General features: G+C 58.4%; 1 protein-coding gene across 14 annotated transcripts in view; it reads left to right on the forward strand.

Annotated features, from left to right (window-relative positions):
• The window catches only part of MYO18A (myosin XVIIIA), a 143,531-nt gene extending 120,818 nt beyond the window's left edge, over nucleotides 1-22,713 (forward strand). For 11 of the 14 annotated variants that reach the window (XM_075074073.1, XM_075074067.1, XM_075074066.1 and 8 more), the window contains 11 exons: nucleotides 229-375; nucleotides 689-802; nucleotides 1,344-1,460; nucleotides 2,216-2,299; nucleotides 2,877-3,014; nucleotides 4,593-4,778; nucleotides 5,309-5,448; nucleotides 6,543-6,587; nucleotides 11,432-11,554; nucleotides 12,832-14,210; nucleotides 21,242-21,317. In XM_075074073.1, the coding sequence (XP_074930174.1) occupies nucleotides 229-375; nucleotides 689-802; nucleotides 1,344-1,460; nucleotides 2,216-2,299; nucleotides 2,877-3,014; nucleotides 4,593-4,778; nucleotides 5,309-5,448; nucleotides 6,543-6,587; nucleotides 11,432-11,554; nucleotides 12,832-14,206 (2,469 nt within the window). In that variant the 3' untranslated portion in view covers nucleotides 14,207-14,210; nucleotides 21,242-21,317. Of the gene's footprint in view, nucleotides 1-228; nucleotides 376-688; nucleotides 803-1,343; nucleotides 1,461-2,215; nucleotides 2,300-2,876; nucleotides 3,015-4,592; nucleotides 4,779-5,308; nucleotides 5,449-6,542; nucleotides 6,588-11,431; nucleotides 11,555-12,831; nucleotides 14,211-21,241 lie in introns of all 14 variants that reach the window. The other 3 variants (XM_075074078.1, XM_075074079.1, XM_075074077.1) reach the window with 2 other exon arrangements.
• Nucleotides 22,714-23,687: the final 974 nt, after the last annotated feature.

Here is a 23,687-nt window from a genome sequence, read left to right on the forward strand (position 1 = left end):
CGGAGCAGAGGGAGTACGGCGCTTGCTCTGTGCCCGGGTGGCACCATCCCCTGCAAGTGTTGAGCTCCCACGGGCTGGGGCAGAGCCCTTGGGCTAGGGCTCTGGCCATCGCAGGTGTGGCACTCAGGGGGAGCCGTGCCCGTTGCTGTGGGGGCAGGGCATCTCGCCGAGATGGAGCATGTAGAGCGGGCATGCCCTCGAGCCCCTGCGTGGCCTCCCCACACCCAGGTCAGCCAGCGGGACTTGGAGACGGAGAAGCGACTGCGCAAGGATCTGAAGAGAACCAAGGCGCTGCTGGCAGATGCCCAGATCATGCTGGATCACCTGAAGAACAACGCACCCAGCAAGAGGGAAATCGCTCAGCTCAGAAACCAGGTGTGCACTGCCCATGCCCTGTCCTGGCCAGACTTGTCCTCTGTGTCCCCCGAAGGGGGTTCCCAGCCCTGGGCACTCAGTGGCTCTGAACTAGGGAGAGTTGGGGGAGCTCTAGGCTGCCATCCCGCTCCCCACGTTGTGCACTGGCCGTGTCTGGCACTGCGTTCCATGCCTGCCACTCCTGAAACAGCTCCTGGGCATCCCCAGTGCTGCTGCTGCCTCCTGGGCACGCCAGGCTACTGCGGCTGCTGCCCCCTGCCTCGCCCATGCTGTGCCCAGTGCTGACAATCCCCGTGTCGGGCTCTCTCTGCAGCTGGAGGAGTCTGAATTCACCTGCGCGGCCGCGGTCAAGGCCCGCAAGTCCATGGAGGTGGAAATCGAGGATCTTCACCTGCAGATTGACGACATCTCCAAAGCCAAGGCAGCCGTGAGTGTCTGAGCCGGTTCCCTGCCCACGGGGCTCCATTCCCCTGCGCCGAGCCAGATGCCGAGCGGCTCCTTCCCTCACCGCAGCGTTCTGCCGATGCAGTGTGCCCGGCAGGCTTGTGCAGGTTGCTCTGAGCCCCGTGGATCATGGCCATCATAGAGTCTTATGGTTATGGCAGGCAAAGGGGGCACAAGCTTCCTGCAGGTGTGAGCACCTCAAGCTAATTCCTCCTGGCTCTCGGCTTCAATCTTCCTTATGAAGAGAAAAGCCCCTGAGCCCACCCCCAAGATCCAGTCCGTCTCTGGCCTGTGTCCAGCTCAGGCTGGGTGCTCTGGTGCACTGGAAGGTCCATTATTGTCATGGGTTCTGGCCCGCCCCAGGCAGAACCCGTCTGGTGCCCAGCTATGGCAGGACGGAGGAGCTCAGAGGTGCCTGCTGCTGGTGCCGGGCGGGCGGGGGGAGCCTTGGGGACAGAGGTTGGGGGGCGGCAGTGTACGTGGGGCTGGGCAGCCTCACCTCCCTCTCCTCTCTCCCCCTCCAGCTGGAGGAGCAGCTGAGTCGGCTGCAGCGGGAGAAAAACGAGGTGCAGAGCCGCCTGGAGGAGGACCAGGAGGACATGAACGAGCTGATGAAGAAGCACAAAGCATCAGTGGCCCAGGTGATGCCACCTGCGCCCAGCACCACCAGTCCTGTGTGCTGCTGGCGCTCCTTCCCCTGGCGTCCCCTGCCCCCGGGCGCCCCATCCTCACCACCACCCCCCTCAGCACCCTGTGCACGCCCCCTGGCGTCCTCAGCCCCCGGGCGCTCCATCCTCACCACCCCCCCCTCCGCACCCTCGTGCACGCACTCTGGCCCAGCCCCCGGCGCCCCCTCCCCCGCACCTTGTGCACATGCCCCCCCCCCGGGCACCCTGTCCTCACCACCACCACCCTTGGCACCCTCTGCATGCCCCCCCACCCAGCCCTAGGGCACCCCTGAAACCCTGTACACGCCTCCTGGCACCCCCCTCCCTTGGCACCCTATGCACGCCCCCCTCCCTTGGCACCCTATGCATGCCTCCCACCCAGCCCCCGGACACCCTGTCCGTACCCTGCTAGCCTAGCCTTGCCCCACAGACACTCGTAGGCACCTCTCTGTTGAGGCTGGAAGTGAGGCGAGCTGCTCTGTAGTCTCAGCTGAGCTCTGGTCATCCCTGGTATCCCGTCTGGAGAGCAGGCCTGGCACCCAAAGGGCACTGCTGGATCCTCTGCTGTGAGCCCGCCCAGGAGAGCTGGCTGGGGGTGCTTCCCGGAGGCTGGCAAGTCCCACTGCCTGCCCTAGGGGCGATGTGCCCTTAACCATGGCCCTGGGGCTGGGAGAGGGCAGCTGGCCTGGCACTGGAATCTGAGCAGCCCAGACACTCTCTGTCCACAGGCCTCCCGGGATCTGGCCCAGATAAATGATCTCCAGTCCCAGTTGGAAGACGCCAACAAAGAGAAGCAGGAGCTGCAGGAGAAGGTAGGAGGGTGGCCCTGGGTCGTTGGTGGGGGAGAGGGGGCAAAGTGTGCTGGCAGGTCGTGCTGCCCAGAACCCAGCCTTTGAGTTTGGGAGAAGCTGGGCCCCTGCACTGCAATTCAGGACGTGCGCAGCGTGAGTTCGGCTGTTTGCGGAGCCCCAGCTCCACGTTTAGCCTGACCCTCTCTGCAAGAGCGAGACAGGGGAAATGGCTGGCCCTAGCTGCCCACGCTGCTCTGCGTGAGTCCGACCCCAGCAGCAAGCACAGAGACAGCCACCCAGCATGGGCACTGCTTCCAGAGATCTCCTGCCTCCCTTGGCTCCCCACAAGGGTGGTGCTGCCCAAAGGTACTAGCACCTGCCACTCTCCCAAACGGGTGCATGGCCTGCAGTTTGCCAGGGAGCTGGAGCGAAGGGAGCACCTGGGTGCTGGTTCATGGCACTGCAGTGGCCCCCAGGGGCTGTGTCTGGCTGCGGCTGAGCCGGAGAGCTGCCGGATGGGCTGGCCCTTCTCCCGAACTGGGGCCAAGCCTTGGTTTTCTCTTGGCGTGACCTGAGCGGCTGCCTGTCCTGTCCCCAGCTGCAAGGACTGCAGAGCCAGCTGGAGTTCCTCGAACAGTCCATGGTGGACAAGTCTCTGGTCAGCCGACAGGAGGCCAAGATCCGGGAGCTGGAGACACGGCTAGAGTTCGAGAGGACCCAAGTCAAACGCCTAGAGGTAGGGAGCTCCGGATGGTCCTGCCCCGCAGGTCGCGATGCTGGGGGAGGAGGGGAGCCGGAGCTCCTCTGATCCAACTCTGATGCTGGTCCTGCATGGCGGGGAGCAGGGCAGCCCCATCAGCGCAGTGGGCTCCCCAACGAGCAGGTCAGCTGCCAGGGGCCCCTAGCCTGGCCTGTATGCTGGCTGAGAGCTCCCTGGGCATCTGAGCCCACCCCTCGTTTCCAGCCCAGCCACAGCTGGGAGCGAGCGCCCGTGGAGGAGTGTCCATCGAGGGAGGTTGGCAGCTGCTGCTCCACTCACTCTGTGGGGCTGGCTGTGAGGGGAGCCCAGAGAGCCTCTTGACCAGTCTGTGCAGCAGGCGCAGCTGCAGCTGCAACCACTGGGCACTGTGAAGCAGCCAGCGGGGCATAATCCTCATCGCTGGCACATGCCGTCCGTGCAAAGCCTGGACTGAAAGGTCCTCCTGTCCCAGAGCAGGTGCTGGTGGTTTGGGCAGGGTTAATGGTGCCACCGGGGACGCTGAGGGCCCCTGATGCCGCCCCAGAGTGGCCTGTGCAGAGCTCTGGATTGGGGGCACTGGCTAGGCAGCTCTCTCTGGGCCTCCCACTGCGCATGGCCTGTTAGCTGTGTCAGCACCCTGTAGGCCCTGTCTCCCGACGCCCCCCGGCCGCGTGCCGCCTGGCTCCGTGCTGCCTGGGCTGGTAATCGGCAGGCACTGATAACAATAATTCGCTGTCCAGCCGGCGTGCAGCAAAGTGCTGTTCTTCGCCTGCACTGACTTAGTGAAATTATAGACTCCCAGTGCAGCCTGCTTTATATTCTGCGTTTGCAGGGCCTTCCTGCCACTGGAGGCGAGGCACTGCGCTCAGCTCTCCCTTGCCGTATTTTCCTGCCATTATTCCCCTTCCCCTCTCGCTGGCAGGGCCATAAATATGCAGGGGATGGCTCAGCTGCTGGGAAGGATCGAGTCTATTTTTTCTCAGTGTTACAGGCTGTAATTACTTCACACAAAGTTAAATCTATTTTTCCAATTCGCCAAAGCCCCGCGATTGTTCTGCCCCCTCCCTCGCCCAGGGGAAGCAGCTCCTCTGTCCCGTCCCCCCCCGCCCCCCAGCCCCCTCATGTAAATGCGTGGCGCTGGGTTCGTTTGTTCCATTAGCACTCAGTGGGAAGCGACGGGGCGGCGCTCGCTCCCGAGCGAGGCTGGGTAATTGCTGCTCTCCACTGCGATTATTCTTGATGAGTGAATATTGATTCTGTCAGGGCTGCTGTCTCCCGTCACCTGCTGTGGGGAGGGAAGGTGGGCGTGGGAGGGGGCCAGCGTGGGGACTCAGCGGCCCTCGGTTGAGCTGCCCCTGCTCTGGGCAGGGCACCCGGGAGCCGCTGTGGCTTGGCAGGGCCTTGATGACTGGCTCACACCTGGGGTGGCTGTTGAGCTGGCCTGGTCCTGGAAGGCCCAAATGTCCCTGCTGATCCTGAGAGGAGCCAGAATTCCTGGGTTCTGTTCCCTGCCCTGCCTGGGGATTGGGGTAACTCAGCGTCCCTGCCTGACTGCCCTGTTCCCTGCACCCCCAGAGCCTGGCCAGCCGCCTGAAGGAGAACATGGAGAAGCTGACGGAGGAGCGGGACCAGCGTGCAGCCGCTGAGAACCGGGAAAAGGAGCAGAACAAGCGGCTGCAGCGCCAGCTTCGGGACAGCAAGGAGGAGATGGGCGAGCTGGCCAAGAAGGAGGCGGAGGCCAGCCGCAAGAAGCATGAGCTGGTGAGGAAGCCTGGCCAGAGGGCGAGGCGGGGCAGCCAGCCCCGCCTCCACCCCCACCCCACTGAACTCTCAGCTGAGATGATGGTGTGCCCAGGGCTGGGAGCAGAGAGCAGCTGGGACGGGTCATGCCACTGATCCCCAAACATCGCTATGAAACGAGGCTGGTTCCCATAAACAGAGCCTGGCAGGGGAAACTGGGAGCTGGGCATATTGAGAACAGCCCTTTAGAAACGGGAGATGGGCTAAACCCACCCCTGGTGTAACTACCCTGGAGAGGAGAGGAGGCAAATTTGCCCCTGGTGTAACTGCCCCGAGGGTGGTGGGACAAATCTGTCCCTGGTGTAACTGCCCTGTGACATGCTGGGCACACCTCTGGTCCCTCCCTGCCTGTGGACGGGACGGGATGCTGCGCTCCAGCTGTGGCTGCCCTGGCTCCTCTGTGGGGTGAGGTGGCAGTTCCAGGCTGGCACTGGCTGCCTCCTCATGGCATGGGGCTGCAGCCGATGCTCACTGGGTTCGCTTTCCCCAAGGAAATGGACCTGGAGAGCCTGGAGGATGCCAACCAGAGCCTGCAGTCGGACCTGAAGCTGGCGTTCAAGCGGATTGGGGACCTGCAGGCCGCCATTGAGGACGAGATGGAGAGCGATGACAACGAGGACCTCATCAACAGGTGGGAGCCGCGTGGTTCCCTGCCAGAGACCTGCCAGGGCCCGGGAAACTCCCACATCCTGCTCAGTCCTTCCTAATAGACCGGGCAGGGCTGCCCCATGGCGAGGCTGGTGGGTCCCCCATGGGCATGCTGCAGTCAGCCTCCCCCATTCCCCCAAGCACGATCACCGATGCATCTCTGCACGGCCGGTTTGAATGCGCCTGGATAGCGGCGGGTTGGGTGCAGGGCTGCTCTGTGCCTGGAGGTGCTGGATCTTTGCAGCAATTCAGGCAGGTCGGAGCTTATCTTCCCCCTGCTCCAATTCAGGCTCTTCCCTCCCACTTCCTCTCGCCATAAAATGGGAGAGCAGCTTCTGTTTCCCAGAGACTTGGAAATGATGGGACGAGCCGGCGCGCTCCTGTGTCCCTGGGGAGTCCCAGCTTTCTGACCGCGACAAATTCTGCCCAGCCCGCCTTGGCCTCACATTGTCACTTGCAAACCAAGCACTTGTTTATGCTGCTGAGTGCGTCTGCACCTGCCGAGAGTGGCTGGGAGGCGGGTTGGGCTAGTAGATAGAGCACTGGACTGGGACTCTGACACTGGCATGCGGGGGAAATCTAGGCAAGTCATTTCACCTCTATGCCTCAGTTTCCCCATCTGTTAAATGGGCGTATTGACACTGACCTTGGGAAAGTGTATGGAGAGCGGTGGATGGAAAATGCTCTTGAAGAGCTGGGTGTTATGATGGGACACGCCTGCAGGGGGAGCAGCTGAGTACTGCCTGCTGCACCACAAGCAGCCACCCGTGCACCATCAGAAAGCACCGTGAGCGACTCCAGTGCCAGCCGTGGGGCGCCGGGCCGGGGCTTCAGACTAGCACTCAGCAGACCTGGCGGCTGGTCCTGGCCCTGGCGCGCTGTAAGCTGTGGTGCACGTCTGGGCTCTCCATGTGAGAGACAGTGCTGCTGTCTGAGCTAGGGGCCGCCAACCCCACCTCGTTACCCCCTCCCGGCTGTGCTCGCTGGCGTGCCCTGGTTCGTTTCTGTGGTGGTTTTTTCCATTTTGCCTCTTTAAGTTCATTTATTTTCTTTGTCCCCCTGCCCCCCCCTTCTCAGTTTGCAGGACATGGTGACAAAGTATCAGAAAAGAAAGAATAAACTGTGAGGATCTCAACTCTCCTCTCCAATTAAATAACCCCTTGTTCCTAACCCTGAGCATGCCTGGAAGGAGCCTGCTGCTGGGCCCTGCATGTTGCCCCCACAGCGCACTCCATGCATGTGCACGGCCCTAACCCTCTAACCCCCCCCCGCCCCGCTGGCGGGGGGCCTCTCAGTGCCCCGAGGGACCAGTGCTGGAGCCGCATCACACAGGTCTGTAGCGGGGTGGGGGGTGCCCCGAGCCCCTGCAGGTCCTGGCTGGCCCCGTTGCATGCTGATATTGGCAGTCTCCAGGGGTTGCATTGTGAGCGTTCAGCCCGCCGGGCTCACTTCAGCCATGCCTGGAGCAGCTGTTCACATCACACCAGGCTTCACAGGTAACGTTGCCAGCGTAACTGACAGGCTGCGCCTCTCCCCCGGGACTCCCGGCAGCATCTTCCATAGCCGCTTCTGGAACAGAGAGGAAATCCAATTGTAAAGCTGGATGTCCTGGGAATATGATGAGACAATAACTCATCCCTTCTCCTCACAAGGCAACAGGCAAAGCCGTGCACACGTAGCATAAGTGCCCCCTGCCCCCAGAGTGACCACTCCCCCAGGCTCCCCATCCCTGAAGCCCTGTCAGAGAAGCAATGTGTTCTGTCTGGGAACAGACAGATAGCAAAAAAGGTCCCCAGTTCTTTGCCATCTCGGTGGCTCCTGACCTCTCCAAAGCCAGAACCGCGCCCCCAATGGGGAAGCAGGCCCCAGTGCAGCAGCTGGCAGGGCGTGGGGATTTGTGGGGAGTGGATATTGGTCGTCTGGTTTCAGATGCCATGCTGGGTCAGAGCAGTTGGGCTGGTCTCCTGCCTTTGGCACTGGCTGATAATTGATGCTTCTGAGGAAAGTATAAAGCCTCTGATGCACCTGGCCAGTGGAACAATTGCGTGTGGGTGAGAGTGAGTGATTCCCTTTGCTGCCCAGCCGCGATGCCCTGAAGCCCAAGGTTTAGTGATCACAAATGGTGCCGTTGGAAATGTCTGGTCTGTCTGGGGCTTCTTCGCTGTCCCTCGCTCCCTTGCAGGCTCCGCCATGTTGTAGGGAGAGGAGAGAAGTGTGGAGCCATGTGGAGGGAGTGCCACTGGGTGCTGCCCTGCCCCGACGGAAGGGTCCCCGGGGGGCTCTGTGCTGTGTTGGGCTCTGTGTGCCCTGCAGAGCCTTCCTCTGTTTCACATGCCCTGGGTTTGAACACGAGGGGTCAGGTGCCGTTCTCTGGAACCGAGGCTTGGGTGTCTCTGGACTGGCTTTGCCAGTGAGGTCTCTTTCCTGAGCCAGGAGGGGCTGTTGGTTGTGAAAGGATCTATAACAGCTAATGATAAATGTAATAGTGTGTAACAGTGATAGAGGGCCACTGGAGCCTTGTTGTCACACACAATTAATATCCTCCACAGCTCAGTCTCCGTTTGTTTGTTCCCTTGTGATTTGGATCCCAGTTAACTAATGACACACTAGTCTGGACATAAATTGTGTTTGACATCAAGTTTAATTCCGACGATTTAAAATCTCAGCTGCCCCCAGAGTTTGTTTATGGGGCTTATTGTTTTTAAGGAAAATAACCAAGCGTTGCCTGCACTATATTGCAGAGGAGGGAGACATTTGTATGATCAGGTACAGTCCATTGCTTTGAATTTAACAAGGAGAATTCATACTCTGGGTCTGTAATAGCCCATCCCCTGTGCGATTCCGCCCCATGCTCCCCAGGCAGAGAAGGGCCCTAAGGCTAGGCAGATAAAATGCTCATTTAAGATCACATTATATATCTGTTCCCAGGCACACTTGCAATTCTAACAAAGTTCCCTGGGGTTCCCGGGAGACTTCCTTCCCTTTTACCAGCCAGTTAATGCTGGGGGAAGCCAGGGCAGAGTTATTGAGCTGAGTGAGGTGGGAAGGAAAATAATGTTTCGATTTACTTAGAGATACAGTTGTTATTGCTATAACCCTAATGAAAGTAGTAAACAGTTATGTATTAACAGAGATTTATACAGAACTGCATCTAACACAGCGAGAGAGATTTTGCAGTGCATACAGCAGCACCTTTCTACAGGCAATCAATAGGGTTCTGAACGGTGGTTATAAATTGGCTGCTTTAAGCCAGATAGGGCTTGCTTTGTGTGTGTGTGTAAATCAGGCGGCTCTGTCGTTACGGAGGGGCTCACCTGCCACTGGAAATCTGCCTGCCACACTTGGGCACCCAGCCTGCCAGAGTCATTTCCATTCTGTCTGCTAAACTCCTGTTTACCCAGAGACATCAACATCGCTCTTCCTTGCTGTAATTCTGCACTTGACAGAGGCCTATTAAATGAGCCCACTTATTTCCCTCCCAACCCCCTGCTCTTGGCAGATTGGAAATTTCATTTGCTCCCAGAACTGCAGCCTCTTCCTTGCTTTTCTTTCACCCCTTTGTTATTTATTCAGGGACATAATTCTGTACAGAAAGGCCTCTGCTGCTGATACAGATGAAAGGAAATGTATCCCCTGGGTTGGGGGGAAGCCCAGCAGATCCACAGTGAGGGATGTGGTGAACAATATTTTTCTGAATTTATACAAAGCATCCCAGCCTGCCTCCCAGGCCACTCTCAGTGTAATCGCTGGGGGAAGCTGTGTGCAGAGCACAACCCACTGGCTGGCTCCTGTTGTGCCCAGGACTAGTCTGCTGGGGTCACTGCGCCACCTTAAAAACGCAGGGCTTGCCTGGCTGGCTGGCCCTAGCGACCCTGCTCCGGGAGCCACCCGCTCAGGTGTCCCAGGTTCATTCAGAGCCTCGTGTTGCAGCCATCCCGGTGCCATACCAGTGTGCTTTTGCAGTGACCATGGGCAGTGCACGGCAGCCGCACCAGGGCATGAAGAATCGCACAACGTCCAGTTGAACAGAGGCACAGTTTGGCTGCCCTTGGAGAAATTGTGTGTCACTCAATCCCCTATTGTAGCCTGGGTGCGCGTGTCTTCTCTGTCACATGCACGCAGTCCGCAGCCCCCATTATCCCAGCCTGGGCTCCCCCAGCTCTGCCAGTGCCCCCCAGCCCCCCCACTAGCCCAGCCCTGGGCTCCTGCCTGCCCCCCTCCCCCAGCTCTGCCGGTTCATCACAGTGTTGACCTGCAGTAGCCCTTGCTGTTTCGCTCCCGGCTCTGCCTGGAGCCGTGATCAATGTTCCAAATGGCAGGGTGATGTGTGTGTCACCAAGCATCTCCTCTGCAAACTTTGCACACCCAGCCCCACAGCCTGGTCCAAGGGCCTTCTGGGAAGTGTTTTGAAGAGTTGTTCCCTTTGCCTGTCTCCCGTTAGAGGGGACCTTGGCTCTGAGCCCAGGGCTCTGATTGATCCAAGGGCACAGCCGGTTCATAATATAGCAGCATTTAAATGAAACTAACGTGAGCCCTTTGCACAGACTTCCTGTGTCTAATTGAGAGCGCAGTTCTGGAGATGTAAAATTGCTGGAGCAGTAAGAACTGGTCAGTAAAAGAGTCTGTCCAAGATGTACGCCCTCATGGCCAGTTAGCCAGCGCACTGAGCTGCCTGCTAATTGGAATCCTATCGGCCCCTTGATGGTGTGTTGCAGGTCTGCGGAGCCGGTTAATGTCGGGGGAGCAGCGCTTGGTGCACTGTGTATTGCTGAGCAATGCTGGGCTTACTGCTTGGGCGTTCGTTCCTAGAGTGCTGGGAAGGCCAGCTCACGTCCCACAGTCTCCCTGCGCCAGGCCCTGACCATCCCACCATGAAAACAGAACGGGACCTCAGCCAGCATGTGACGCAGCTCTGAGGCGGGCAGAAGCAGCACTTGCTCGTGGGTGGGACACAGGAGAGGGAGCCAGGACTCCTGAGTGCTGTTGATCCCTCTGTCACCCACTCAGTCCCTGTCTGGGCACTGCTCCACGCTGCAAGAAGTGGGCCTGGCGCTGGGAGATTTGCGGCATTGGTACCGTTGTGGGTGTGTTTCCAACGTGGGCAGGGCAGGTCCGCAGCCTGTTGGAGCTCTCTGAAGTTGATGAAAACATTTCCCCAGCCATGCAGAAGCACCATGGCAGCTCGGGCTGTGCCTGGCTGGCAGGGGAAGTGAATGTGGAGCCCCCGATGCCTAGGTCTGGGGATGCTGCTGCAGTGGTGTGAGAGAAAGGGGCAGTCCCTGAGAGCCAGGCCCCATGCCTAGGGCATTTGTCCTGGCACCCTAGCAGAGGTCATGCTCTTGGATCGGGGGGTAAATCCCCAGTGTACCCTGAAGCCGGGCCATGGTTCTCACCATTCGTGGCACATCACATTGTTCCCTGCACACACAGGCTTGTCCTTACAATGTAGCCACAGAACCTGTTGAAGGGAGCCGAGCCGGCCCCGCCTGGCTTGTGTCACTGAGTAGCACAGCACGAGTGTGGCTTACACTGCCCACTCGTGGCCAGCTCGCAGCCAGGCTGCAGGTGTGAGAGACGGGCTTTGCCAGGAGTGATTCACTCGACTTGGGGTCCAAGGCAGGATCCCTGCCCCAAGAGGTAGCTGCACGTTTGCCAGGTCCTGCCCCACTTCGAGGGTTTGGGAGCCCAGTGAGATGTTTGCCTCTTCCCCTTCTGGGCTGAGCCGGGAACATTCTCCTGGGGGCGCGAAGGGCTGCAGGGCAGGGGCTGTCCGGGCAATGGGACGGGACTCTGGGGGCCTGCCAGCGGGAGGCTCTGAGATGCCAGGTGAGCCTGCGTTGCAGTGTGTCCTGGTCCGTTGGGCGGCACACTCAGACCCCACTTGGCAGGAGCACGTAGCTGCATGGGGAGCCAGGCTGCCTGCCTCAGTCGCTAATCTCTCCCACTCGGATCTCTCCCTCTGGCAGCGAGGGGGACTCAGACGTGGACTCGGAGCTGGAGGACCGCGTGGATGGAGTGAAATCATGGCTCTCCAGGAACAAAGGCTCCTCCAAAGCAGTCTCTGATGATGGCAGCTGGAAGAGTTCCAGGTCAGTGTGGGGTCAGCGTCCCCGGGGAAACAGCCACTTGCTATCACTTCTCCCCATAGCAACGGGCGGGGGCTGTCACCCAGGCAGCTCTCACAGCGCTTCCCTTCCGGGGACCCCGGCTCAGCAGCCCCATAGGGGAGGGAGCTGGTCTCCATCACTGAAGCGGGAGACAGAGCTGTCGCTTGCCAGGCAGATCCCCGCACAAGAGGGGCGGGATCGAGCTGAACTGCTGTTGGGGTGCAGGGTTCACCAGGGCTCAACCTGGCCTCTTCCGGAGCAGCTGTGCCATCCAGAAGGGCGCACCCCAGCAGCAAGTACAGGCTGCCCCCTGCCACATGCTGCCTGCAGAGAACAGTGGCCAGTTGGGGCTGGGCCTGCAGTGATGGCTCCCACAGCTGGCCAGGAGCCGTGGATGCCGCACCAAGGGCCGGTGGCGGCGTGATGCTAGTGGGCAGAGCAGTAAAAGTATCCAGCTTCTCCTGCTTTGTACCCCTGAGGCCAAGCCCCGGGGCCCCATGGAGAGTGTGTATTGATCTCTGGATAGAGCACTCATTGCTATGGCAACTAAGCGCATTGAATTTCAAAAATATAAATTGGAAGGTACCAAAGACGTCTGAGCTGGAAGCGCTGGAGCCACAGCTGAGCCCCCGGCTCCCACTGCTCTGCCCCTTGGTTCACTCAGCAGGTGGGATTGCTGTGAGCAGGGCTTTGTCCATGGCTTTTCCCTGTGCCTCGGGAGCATCCGCGGGGCTGGGCGGGCCTGGCACCCTTCGCCTGCAGTGGTACGGGGGCCAGGAGAAAGGGGGTTGGAGCAGCTTCTCCTGGGGAAAGAGCTACCTGCTGAGTACAGATTGCTTTTATACCAAACCAATTTCCTGCTATGGATTCAGGGATCCCAGGGGCTTCTCCCCCCTCCACAGAGCTGAGGCTCTTTCGCTTAGTTGGTTTAATTTCTTCAGCGGTGCAGATGTAGAGTGTTTCGTGTTGGGGATAATTCCACTTTCTTGGAAGCTGGCTATCAAAGGCAGCGGCTCCAGGTAGCTGACAAATAATTGAATGAAGCGTTTGAAAGGGGGATGAAAGCGATGGGATAGAACAATTCCCTCATTTTGCGTGACATTTCCCAGGAAGCTATTTTCCACTGACGCAAATTATGTAGCTGGGTTTGCTCTGCTGCCTTCCTCTCTCCTGTGCCCAGTGTGTCTCTCTGACCTCACCTGCTATCTCTCTCCCCTCTCCCTCCCCATTTGCTGCTGTGGGCTGGTCACTCTCCTCAGGCCGGCCCTGAACTCGACCCCCAAGGAGGGGAAGGAAGGTAGAGAGCCCAAGGAGGTCGAGGAGCGGCCGGTCTCTGTCACAAGCTCCCTGAGCTACAGGAAGCGGCTCAACTTGAAGGACTCTATTGGTGGCCAGGGGGACTCGGAGACACTCTTCTCCACCCTGAGCGAGCGGCCGGCCTCCCCAGAAAGGTCTTTCCGCAAGGCCAAACGCAGCTCGGCAGCCAGCAGCCAGGAGGAGACTGGCTCTGTCAGCTCATGGAGGAAGTCCCTGGGCAGCGAGGACTCTGATGACAGGGGCTCCGTCATCTCACAAGCCTTCTCGGAGGCCAGCAGCAGAGCCCGAAAGGGGCTGGAGAAGAGGTGGTCTGTCACCACGGCTGACTTTGACCAGGCCTCTGCCCTGTCTGCCCCGGCCAGCCGGGCTGCCTCCTCCCGGCATGGGCTGGAGGCTGACGAGGCCGACACCAGGTCCACACTGAGCTTCACGCTTTCAAGCCCGGGCAGCTTGCGGCGCAGCACATCCCGGCTCAGCGAGCCGCTGGCTGGCGTCTCCAGTGCTCTCAGCCCCCCACTGAGCCGCGGGGCAGAGGTGGGGCTGGAGACCTCGACCCTGGGCAGCCGGGTTGACTCCCGGCTCTGCCTGAGCAGGAGCCGGCTGGAGGAGTTGGATGACGTGTCTAGTGTGGCTCTGAGCGACACCCGCTCGCTGTACAGCCAGCACTTACTCGGCCGCAGCTTCTCCGTGCCCCCTCGGCCCAGGACCTCCGCCTCCGACAAGATGCAGCTGGAGGACTTGGACATCCGGCCCGTCAGCCACCGCTCCTACCTGGACCCTGACCTGGAGGCTGCCATCAACGAGGTCCTCAACTACAAGCCCATCAAGTTCAAGCGCTCCAGCTTGGACCCGGACCCAGACTCGGAGGAGGACAAGAGGAGCGTGCGGAGCGCCAGGAGCACCACACGACCGGAGAGCTCGGAGCACTCCTTCAGCAACCTGCGCCGCTCCGCCTCGGCCTTGGACTGCTCCCGGCCGCGCAGCAGCAGGGGCCGGAGAAGCAGCAGCAGCTCCGAAGAGGAGGACTCGGAAGAGGAGCGCAAGAAGAGCGCCAGGAAACACGCCAAGAAGAAGTCCAAGAAGAAGCAACTGCCTTCGGATTCGGAATCCTCCTCGGACTCCTCGTCCAGCTCCTACCACAGCAGCTCCAGCGTCAAGAGGGGCCCCAAGAAGAGCCCAGCCTCCGAAGGGGAGGGAGCCGCGGAGGGGAGGGACACGGAGAAATCAAGCAAGCGCCTGAAGAAGGAGGAGAAGCAGCGAAAGAAGCAGGTGGACAGCCTGATGATGAAATATCTCTACCGGCCTGAGAGCGAATAAGGCAGTAGGTGCTGAGTGGTGTGCAGTGCAGCATGCCAGCATGCCTGGGTGCCACTAACCCCCGTCACCCTGCACTCCTTGCTGCCCCTAACCTTTTACCCCAACCCAGCCAGGCAGCATGTCTCCAGCTCGGGGAATGCCTCTGAACTCTCTGCACCACCCCTCCAGCTGCCCAGCCACTCTGTGGGATAGAGCCCAGCTAAGCCGGCTGCTCCAGTTAAATCAATCACGCTGGGAAACCCTAATGGCTTTGGGCAGGAGGGATCAGCTGCTGATTTACCATGGGGAGGGGGGGCTGTAATCCTGCCAGCCCGGCACTGCTCAGTGAGGGATGTGCCAGTAGGCATTGGGGCTCTCACCGCACTGCAGACGCTGGCAAAGCACTCTTGGGTTTGCAGGCCCTGAATTACTAACCCTGCCAGTGCTGAGCCTGGCATGGGCCCCCCCTTCGTCAGCCCCCTCCTCTGCACTGCTGCGTTGAAGCTGCCTATGTTCAGCATGAGGCCACATCACTGCTGGGGGGATTGGCCGGTGCTGCCGCTTGGCAGCAACCAGCCCGTTTGGAAACTTGCTGGAGAAGGACACAGCTCCAGCTGCTGCAGCGTAGGGCCATGTAACTCGCTGTGGGGTGAGGTGTGGGGCCTGCCTTTAGCTTTCGTACACTCCTGTGACAATGCAACCCAGACAAAGATAGCAAGAGCGCAGAGCGCTGGCAATAGCCACAAAGGATTTGTCAACGCAGGCAGCTTTTTTCTGCTAGTGTATCCCTTCCAGGGATTAGCGGCTGGCGTGTGCAGGACACTGAGAAGCACTAATCCTTCCCGGCCTTTCAGAAACTGTTAAGTATGCGGCTATATTTATTTCTCCAGAAATTAATGGGTCACAGTGCATTGCAGGATCCCCCGCTCCCAGTTCAGACTGGGGATTAGTTACTGCGGGAAAGTCGAGCATCAGTCTGTATTTAAAAAGGCCCTAAGGAGGAGCATGTGCTGCCAGAATAAACCTGCTGTGGCATGAACAGCTCCCACACCCCACTGCTGCAGAGCCTCTGCATTCTCAGGGGCAAACTTTAAAAGGCCATGGAAATCATCAGATGTCATCACACCCTGCCCTCTTGCTCTCTCCTTGCTGGCCTGTCGGAAGCCCTGAGCACACTAGCTGCTTCTGGGGTGCTTTAACTCTGAGCCAGCAGCACCCACGCTGGCCCCAGCTGAGGGATCCTTGGCACCCTTAGAGATGAGGCAGCTGGACACAGAGCCAGCGGTTCTCTCAAGCTCCCACACTGACTGCTGTGTAATGTCATGCACTGCGCCTCCACCATGTGGTGAGAGACAAGACTGCTTGTTACCAAGATGGGACAGTGCAGGCTTCCCAGAGTTCAGGGGTGTTCAGCTCAAGGGTGCTGATTCAGAGCCATCTCTTCGTAAAGCAGAACCAGCTGCAGCTACCATCAGCTCCGATATGGAGAGTGGCCAGCAGAGACTACGCATCCCAGCATGCAGTGCTGCTCCAGTCAAGCTGGTGCCTGTCATCTCAGCTCTGTAAGGAGGAGGTGGCTCCACCGGCTGGTTCCCAGCCCCCTTGGGCTGCCCTGTATCGGAGTCCCCTTTTGCAGACTCTTTCCCCCACTTTTGGGATTCCAGGCAGAGTGGTTTACTGGGGAGTGATTTGAGATTCCCCTTGGCGCACTGTGGGCCAGGGGTGCTCACCATGTGATTTGCTGTTGCTGAGTTTCCATCTGAGCCGGGGATATTACTCGTGCACACCAACGGGCTTGTCCTCCCTCCCAGCACCCTGGACGATGGACTAGATTGTGCGGGGACTGTGGGCTTGCGAAGGGTGGGGACGAGGACTGGAAGCCTACAGCAGAATGGCATGCGCATGCAGAGAGCCCGCCTGTTGCAGGGTGTGTGTTGTGCATGGGGTGGGGGCAGCCATGTGTGACTGCAGCTTAGTGAACAGCACTGATCCTGTGCCAGAGGCACTCCAAGGGCGAGGTGGGGTGAGAGTTGCTGGGCTCCAGGCCCTACCCTGGAAATGGAAAACTTTCCGTGAATTCCTCCCGCTGGGGATGGGACCATGTGATTCTCCCCAGACATCCCATGAGCAAAGGTGGTGTGGTACTGCGCACGGAAAGCAGGCAATGCCATAGGGTGCTGGGCATTCCCTGAGAGCTAGAAGTCGTCACTTGCCCTCCTCTCTGTAGCCCCCCAATGCCATCCCCATGCCCTGACCGTTCTGGGATTTACGGGGCAGCTAGTTAGTTAGAAATAGAGACATCCCCCCCCCTCCCCCCCGCACAGGTAGATATGGCATGGTGTAGGAATGGGGCACTGCTCTGAGTTGGGGCAACCAGGCTCTGGCTGACTGGCTGGGCTTCCTGGAGGAACCAGGGCCTTGTTCTGTAGCTCTGGTCACTTTTTGGTTCTTTCTTAAGCAGGCAGTTGGGTGGGAGATGTGGAGGGATGAGCTGGAAGCGGCTGGGCATGGGGAGTGCCGAATGATCCCAGGATCATGCCCCAGGAGCCCACGGTTGAGGGTTGGGTTAGAGATCTGCAGGAGAGGCCAGTCAGGAACAGCAGCTCTGAGAAGGCAGTGCAGGGAGGGGGAAGGGAAGTGACTGCGGTCAGGGCCAGGGTTTTTTCTAGCAGGAATTTATTTGTGTATTAAATTGTTTCCGACAGCTTTGAATGGGAGAATTATCTGAGAAGGAAAGAAGCTTTTTAAACAATTCTTTTAAAGTGTTCAATTGCTGGAACAATCCCCTGCAGCTGGGGCTGCTGCGCTGCGTGTTTGTAACGTGTGACGCCGGAGCTGCCATAACAGCAATGGAGCCGGCAGTTCCCAGAGTGGGGGCCGTTTCTCTTGTCTGGCCCAGGCGGGCGTGAAAGGGTTTGACTCAGCGGCTGCGCTAAGAGGCGACGCAAGCGGGGGAAGGCGCAGGCTGGTGGAGGTGAGGGGAAGGGGTGTGAACGCTAGATGACTGGTGAGCAGCACAGATTAACAGGCAGTGACGGATAATGTAGCCTCACACCTTCCTGTTGCTGTTCCTTGAATGGAAATGAAATCCACTTGTGAGCTCCCCCAGGCCACCTGGACTGGGTGGCTGCGCTGGATTCCTGGAGCTAGCTGGGCAAATAGGCTGGGAAATGTCTGTAGATGTTGGACGGGAATATGAGGTTGGGTTTGTCGGCGCACTCACCCCACAGACCCTCCAGCGGACGAGTTTCTCTAGCACAGACGCTCACTGGAAGCAAATTTCAAGTGTGAATATTTGCTGATGGCAAAGTCCTTATTTAAAATTTGCGCTGTTGCTTAGTAACAGTTATCGAATCAGGAAACTGAAATGGTCCCACATGACCTAAGTAACTGCCTAGCCAGCGCAAAGTGTAAAATTCAAATAGTGAATTTTCTCGTTTGCAATTTCTTTTCACAGGGAAAAAATAAGTACAAAACTTTAAATAGTGAACAAATTCTGCAATTTCACAGTCTTCTCGCAAACGCTTCCTAAGCAGATAGAGGTGCAATTCAACAAATGCCTGATTTGTTGCAGATTACTTGCTTAGCTCTGCTAACTCCAGAGGAGAGTAAATCTCTCCAAATGGTCTGAAAATGTCTTAAAAATAATAAGAGAGAATAATGAGCCCTCGTAAAGAAAGCTGCCAGGTTGACAGTCTGCTGTGGCAGAGGCGGTCCTGGGGGAATGCAGCCTCCATGTCAATGCACAACTCTCCCAATTATCCGGAGCTGAATGCTAGTACTTAACCACCCCCCACCCCCACACACAACCAGCTTTTGGGAACAACAGAAACTTGGAAAGTCTCCTCCTTGCCCCTGCATTCCAATGGGAGTGGCCATCCCTGCCCAGCAGAAGGTCCAGCTGGAGCCAGGAACTCCTGCTGCTGATCTGCTGGGTGTTCTTGGACAGTTCATGGATTCCCTGGCCAGAAGGGAGCGCTGTGATAATGCAGTCTGACCTGCCCCAACGAGATTCCTAAGGCAGAGCTGCAAGAAAAACATCCAGTTGGGATTTTTAAATGGTCAGGAATGGAGAATTCTTCCTCCCCCCACCCAGCCCTGCCCCACCCCTGGGTAAATTGTCCTAGTAGTTAATTCCTCTCACTGGTACAAATTTACACCTTACTGCCAGTCTTTGTTTAGCTTCAGGTTCCAGCCACTGGACCCTGTTAGACCTGCCTCTGCTCGGTTTAACAGCCCAGTGTCAAATGTTTGTTCCCCGTGTAGGCACCTGTAGATTAAACAAGTCACCCATGTCCAACTACACTCAGCATTCTAAGGCAGGTTTTCTAATCCTTCCATCATTCCTGTGCTTCTTCTCTGAACCGTCTCCCGTTTATCAACATCCTTCTGGAATTGCAGGCCCCAGAACTGGCCACGGGAGTCCAGTAAAACAACCTCTTTGCTCCTACTGGAGAGTCCGCTGTTCATATATCCAAGGGTCGCATTAGCTGTTTTGGCCACAACCAGCGGATTCTCGATCAGAGCCCCTATGTCCTTTTCGGAGCCCCCCATACTGTAAATATGTCCTGCCACCTTTGCTGCTAGGTGTATTCATTTACAGTGAGACATGGTACAGCCCATTATATGCGTGTACCCAGCTTACCAGGTGAGCCAGATCGCTCTGAATCAGTGACCTGGCCTCCTCATTACACTCCCCCAATTTTTGTGTCATCTGCAAACTTTATCGGTGATGATTTTATGTTTTCTATTGATAAAAATGTTAAACCGCACAGGCCTAAAACTGATCCCAACAGGACCCCACTAAATACTCACCCACTCGATGACGATTCCCCATTTCAAATTGTAGTTCGAGGCCTGTCAGGTAGCCAGCTTTTAACCTATGTAACCTGTGCCATCTTAATCTGATAGCTTTCTAGTGCAGTACCAAACCAAACACCTTAGAGAATCTACGTATATGATGTCAACACTATGACCTTTATCAGCCAAACTTGTACTCTGTCAGAAAGAGAGATCCAATTAGTTTGAGCAGGCCTATTTTCCATATAATTAATTATATTACCCTCCTTGAATTCTTCATTAATCAAGTCCTGTGTCAGGGGCTCCATTACCTTGCCTGAGATCGATGTCAGATTGACAGGCCTATAATGACCCTGGTCATTCCATTTACTCTTTTAAAAAATTGCTTTCTTCCATTTTCTGGACACTTTCCCAGTGCTCCAGGACTTATTGAAAATCCAAAACCCAGCAAGCTCCTCAGCCAGCTCTTCTAAAGCTCTTGGATGCAAGTCCATTCCCCCCTTTCTGCCCGTTTCCCAATCTATAAAACGGGCTCCTGTCTCAGAGCAGGGTCTGGGTAGCCCCTGCTATGGCACTGGTGGTATCTCGGTCCTGTGTGGAGTACTGGAGGAGAGATGGCAGTGCCAGCAGTGCGAGATCGCTGGGCATATTTGCTTTGTCTCTGTAGGATGCTCACAGGGACATGTGATGGCAGCACTGCTCAGCCATTCCCGGGCCCAAGGCAGGGCTGCTGGTGCTGTTCCGAGGTGTGTCCCAGTGCCCAGTAAATGTTGGGGCACAGTAGTAAGGCTTGGTCTCCCTGGAGTCCCTTTGATCTGAGGTCTAAAGCCCTTTGCAAATGTTAGCTACTCCTCAGCCCATAGCTGGTACCCCTGAGTGCAACTGGGAAACTGAAGCAGAGACCAATCCCAAGAGCCTATGCTTGGACCACTAAAGGACAGCCCATCCCCTAAGGTGGGGATTCTCCAAGGCTGGGGGCAGGCTGTGCTGGTGGGCTCTCCCCACAACGGACATGCCACCTCGCTATCTCACTCATTGGGGCACCGTCCCGCTCGGCTCTCCCGGCTGGTTGACTGCAGTGTCTGGGGGTCCGCGCTCGGGGGTGGGAGAAGATGGCACTAGGAGGTAGCGGTGCAGAAGGCTGCGTACAGGAGCAGAGCTGCGCCAGGGAGTTTGGATGCCTGCGAGCTCGGTTGGCCATCAGCACAGGATAATAGCGCACTGAGCCGGGAGACGCACACTGGCCCGCCCAGCCCTCTGCTGCCAGAGGGCCCTTTCCTCTCTGGGGGTGGGCCTGTGCCGCGTCACACAGCCCCCACACCCAACACCCTCCAACTCACTATGTTCAGCCTCCCCCAGACCTGCTATGCTGAACCCCACTGCCCAGCGCCCTGCAGATCACCATCCCTACCCAGCACCCACAGTCCCACCACTGCCCAGCACCCCACACAGACCCCCCCCCACTGCCCAGCGCCCCCCTCCCTCTCACAGCCCAGCACCTCCCCACAGAGTCCCATGCCCTGCCCCCTGGCCACACTCACCAGCCCTACTGAGCCAGCACAAAGCAGGGATCCCCCTCCCAGCACAGTCCTAGGGGGCAGAACAGCTGAAGTTTGGGAGCACAGAGTGGTGCCATCCCCCGGGGCCCTACTCAGCCCTACCTACCTGGTGCTGGGGCCCGCAGTGGAGATGAGGCATTTCCTTGCAGGCACAGTGCATGGCAGCCACCGACTTCCCCAGCCTGCCACTTCTGCAGAGCGAGTCCTGCGGCTTGCCTGGATGATTTAAAATGTCTCGGGGCGCCCGGCCACCGCTACTGCAGCAACAATGGCAGCTGGGGCCCCCAGGACCTTTTAAATCACCCAGACCCCTGGGCAATTGCCCCCTTTGTCCCCCTCTGCTGGCAGGCCTGCCTGCATGAAGGGTGAGTGGGGGGGCCTTCTCGTTCCTGAACGGGGCTGGGGAAAGCCTGGGGGCTGGCTCCTCTGAGCCCCCTCCCAGGATAAGAGCCCTCATGTGCCTGCGGAGACTGGCCTCCACCCCACCAACCCACTTCCCACAGCGTGGCCAGGCAGCGTCCCTGCTGCCCACGCTGAGGTTTGGGGGTTTGGATCTGAGCCCCGGGGTGGGCGTAGGAGGGAGCCCAGCCCCATGGGAGGGTGCACTGCTGCCCAAGGCAGGGTCTGATCTGCATCTCCTGAGGTGATGTCTGCTCTTCCCAGGCTGTTTGCTAACTGCTTTGTTCTCTGTGTGCAGCCCCCCAGGCTACCGCCGAGCGTTCGTCTGCGACAAATCAGAGGAGGAGCGAGCCCCTTTGGAAAGCATCCCCAGGTCCAGGTACTCCTCCAGGGGCTACCTGAGTGACAGCGACCCAGAGAGCAAGCCAGCAGAGACCTCAGCATAGCCCCGGGAGGCTGCCTGGAGGGACGCATTTTCCACAGCCTCAGAAATACTCTGCTCACAGATCCGTGAGCCAGACCATGCCAGGCCTCGGCGACCTCTGACTGGCCTCCAGAGAGCTCCTGGCGGCCCCTCGACAAGCGCCTTGCCTGGGAAATGCTGTGTTTACAGATTGTCTTGTGTGCACCCAGTGTTTCCTGCATGGTGGGAAATGTTAATCTAAAGGCCTCTTCTCCGACCCCTCCCTCAGAGCAAACGCGGGCCTGTCTGCGTGGGCGAGGCCCCAGCCAGGCTGGCCGGCAGTGGCTGCAGACCCCTAGGATGGGCTGAGCTGGCACCTCCGGACTGGACTGTGCATTGTGGGACTGGTCAGTGTTCCTTCCCCGAGGTCCTGCCAGCTTGCCCCCCAGTGCGACCCCCATGCTGCTCCAGCCTGGGCACTGCTCCATTCTCAGTGGAGGGGAAGCTGAGCTGGTCTTCAGGGCTTTTTTCCTCCTCAGTGCCTGCTGTCTTTTTTTGTTACAACTCAAACACCCCCCCAACCCGTGGGTATCTGGCACTGACGGGAGGGGCCCTGGCAGCCCCCATTTCCACTATCACTCCTTCCCATTCAGCTGAGCCAAAGGGGACGCTTTCTTACCTGGCTTAAAAAACCCAGTGAAGAATGAAGCTGGTTTCCCGGGGATCTGTGTGTGACAGCACAGTCCAGGCACGCCTGGGTGTGTATCTCGCACACTCACGCTCACTCTGCTGCTGCATGTGGGGTTTCATTGCACATGGTTTTCTCTTTCCCAGGCATGGCAATTGATTTTGGGTCATTTCTTTTTCCAGGGGCTGGTGCCTAGCAGTTTTGTTTAAAGTATCCTTGAAATAAGATGTACCCCTGCCCCTCTCCACATGCATGTGCGCACACATGCACACGGTGTCTGGAGCGTATACGTGGGCAGGTGTTGCACAGCACATGCACATTCATTCACACCTGCACTGTCTGTGGAGCCTGTGGGCAGGAGCTCCACAGCATCCCCTCTGGTCACAAGGGGCTGGAGATCCAGAATAACTGCATCTGCTCACTTGGGAGTGTGCCAGGGCTCTTCTCCGCAGCTGCCCCCCTTACTGACTCCACTGCCCTCCTCAATGCCAAGGAAGCGGCTTATCTCCCTCCAGGACATAGTCCCCAGAGTCAGCCACGAGTACGGTCATCTCTGCTAACTTCTCAGTGGCTGGACTGGACACTGGAGCTGCCCGGCCCTGTCTGTCTGGTTTGCACTAGTTTGGCTGTGCGTCTTTTCCTATCCGTTTAAATATTAAATGTCATTTATGGCTGGTGATGCCGGTTCCTCCCCTCGGGTTGTTTGTTGCAGCAGGATTGCTGCTGCCAGCAGGGGGAAGGGAGGGAGGTGGGTGCTGAGTGCAGAGGCAGCACTCGGACAGGAAGTGGTGGTTTTCCTGCGGGGCAGCAGTGCGAAAGCTGCACAGGGCGTGGAGCCTGTGGGGGCGAAGCGTCTGGGGAGGGATGGGGGTTGCAGTGATTTGAGTTAACCCAGCGTGGCAGCAGCGCATCTTCCCCTCTATGCCTATCACAGAATGCGACTGTTCATGAACCAATCTCTAGGCTGCCATCCTGTGCGGTGGCTCCGCGCTCCCTCCCCATCCACCCCCAGGCGGTGTCATGGCCTGGTCCTGGGCCTTCGTTGTGGGGTGAGCCTTGGCTGCGGTGCAGGCTCGTGTCTTCGCTCTCAGGTCACCCAGCAGTCGAATACTAAGTGCAGGGTCGGGCGTGTTCGCTCCCAGCAGCTAGAGAGGGGCTGGAGTCCCCCCAGAGCCAGGGCAGAGCCGCTCGGCTGTTAGAGCTCCCTGGGATGGGCTGGGAGCTGCTGGGGGTGGGTGGCCAGGGGCAGCAGAGGCTCTGGCAGGGCTTTGAGGCCCAGCTGTGCTGTGACTGTCCTGGAGCTTTGCCTCCCACTCACTCCTATTCCTGGAGGCTCTCTTAGCCCGTCCTGAACAGCAGCCCTGTGCTGGAGCCCTGCCTCTGTTTGTTCAGGACCTGCCTGGGCCACTCCAACCCCTACGGGTGTTAGTGCAGCTGCACCCTACTCTGGGCTGGCATCCCCAGCCCGCTGGCTGTCGCTGGGGAGAGGAGCCAGGGCCAGGCTGAGTGGGGCTCACTGTGTTTCAAGTGCCAGGTGCTGCAGGAGAAGAGATGCCCAAGTAATGGGCAGGAAATCTCAGCCACAAATCTCAGCTTGTTTGGAGCAGATGGTGCGTGCCAAGCACTCGGATGCCGCGGGCTGACCTACCTGGC

This window comes from Chelonoidis abingdonii, chromosome 20 (assembly GCF_003597395.2).
Source record: "Chelonoidis abingdonii isolate Lonesome George chromosome 20, CheloAbing_2.0, whole genome shotgun sequence".
Taxonomy (NCBI): domain Eukaryota; kingdom Metazoa; phylum Chordata; order Testudines; family Testudinidae; genus Chelonoidis; species Chelonoidis abingdonii.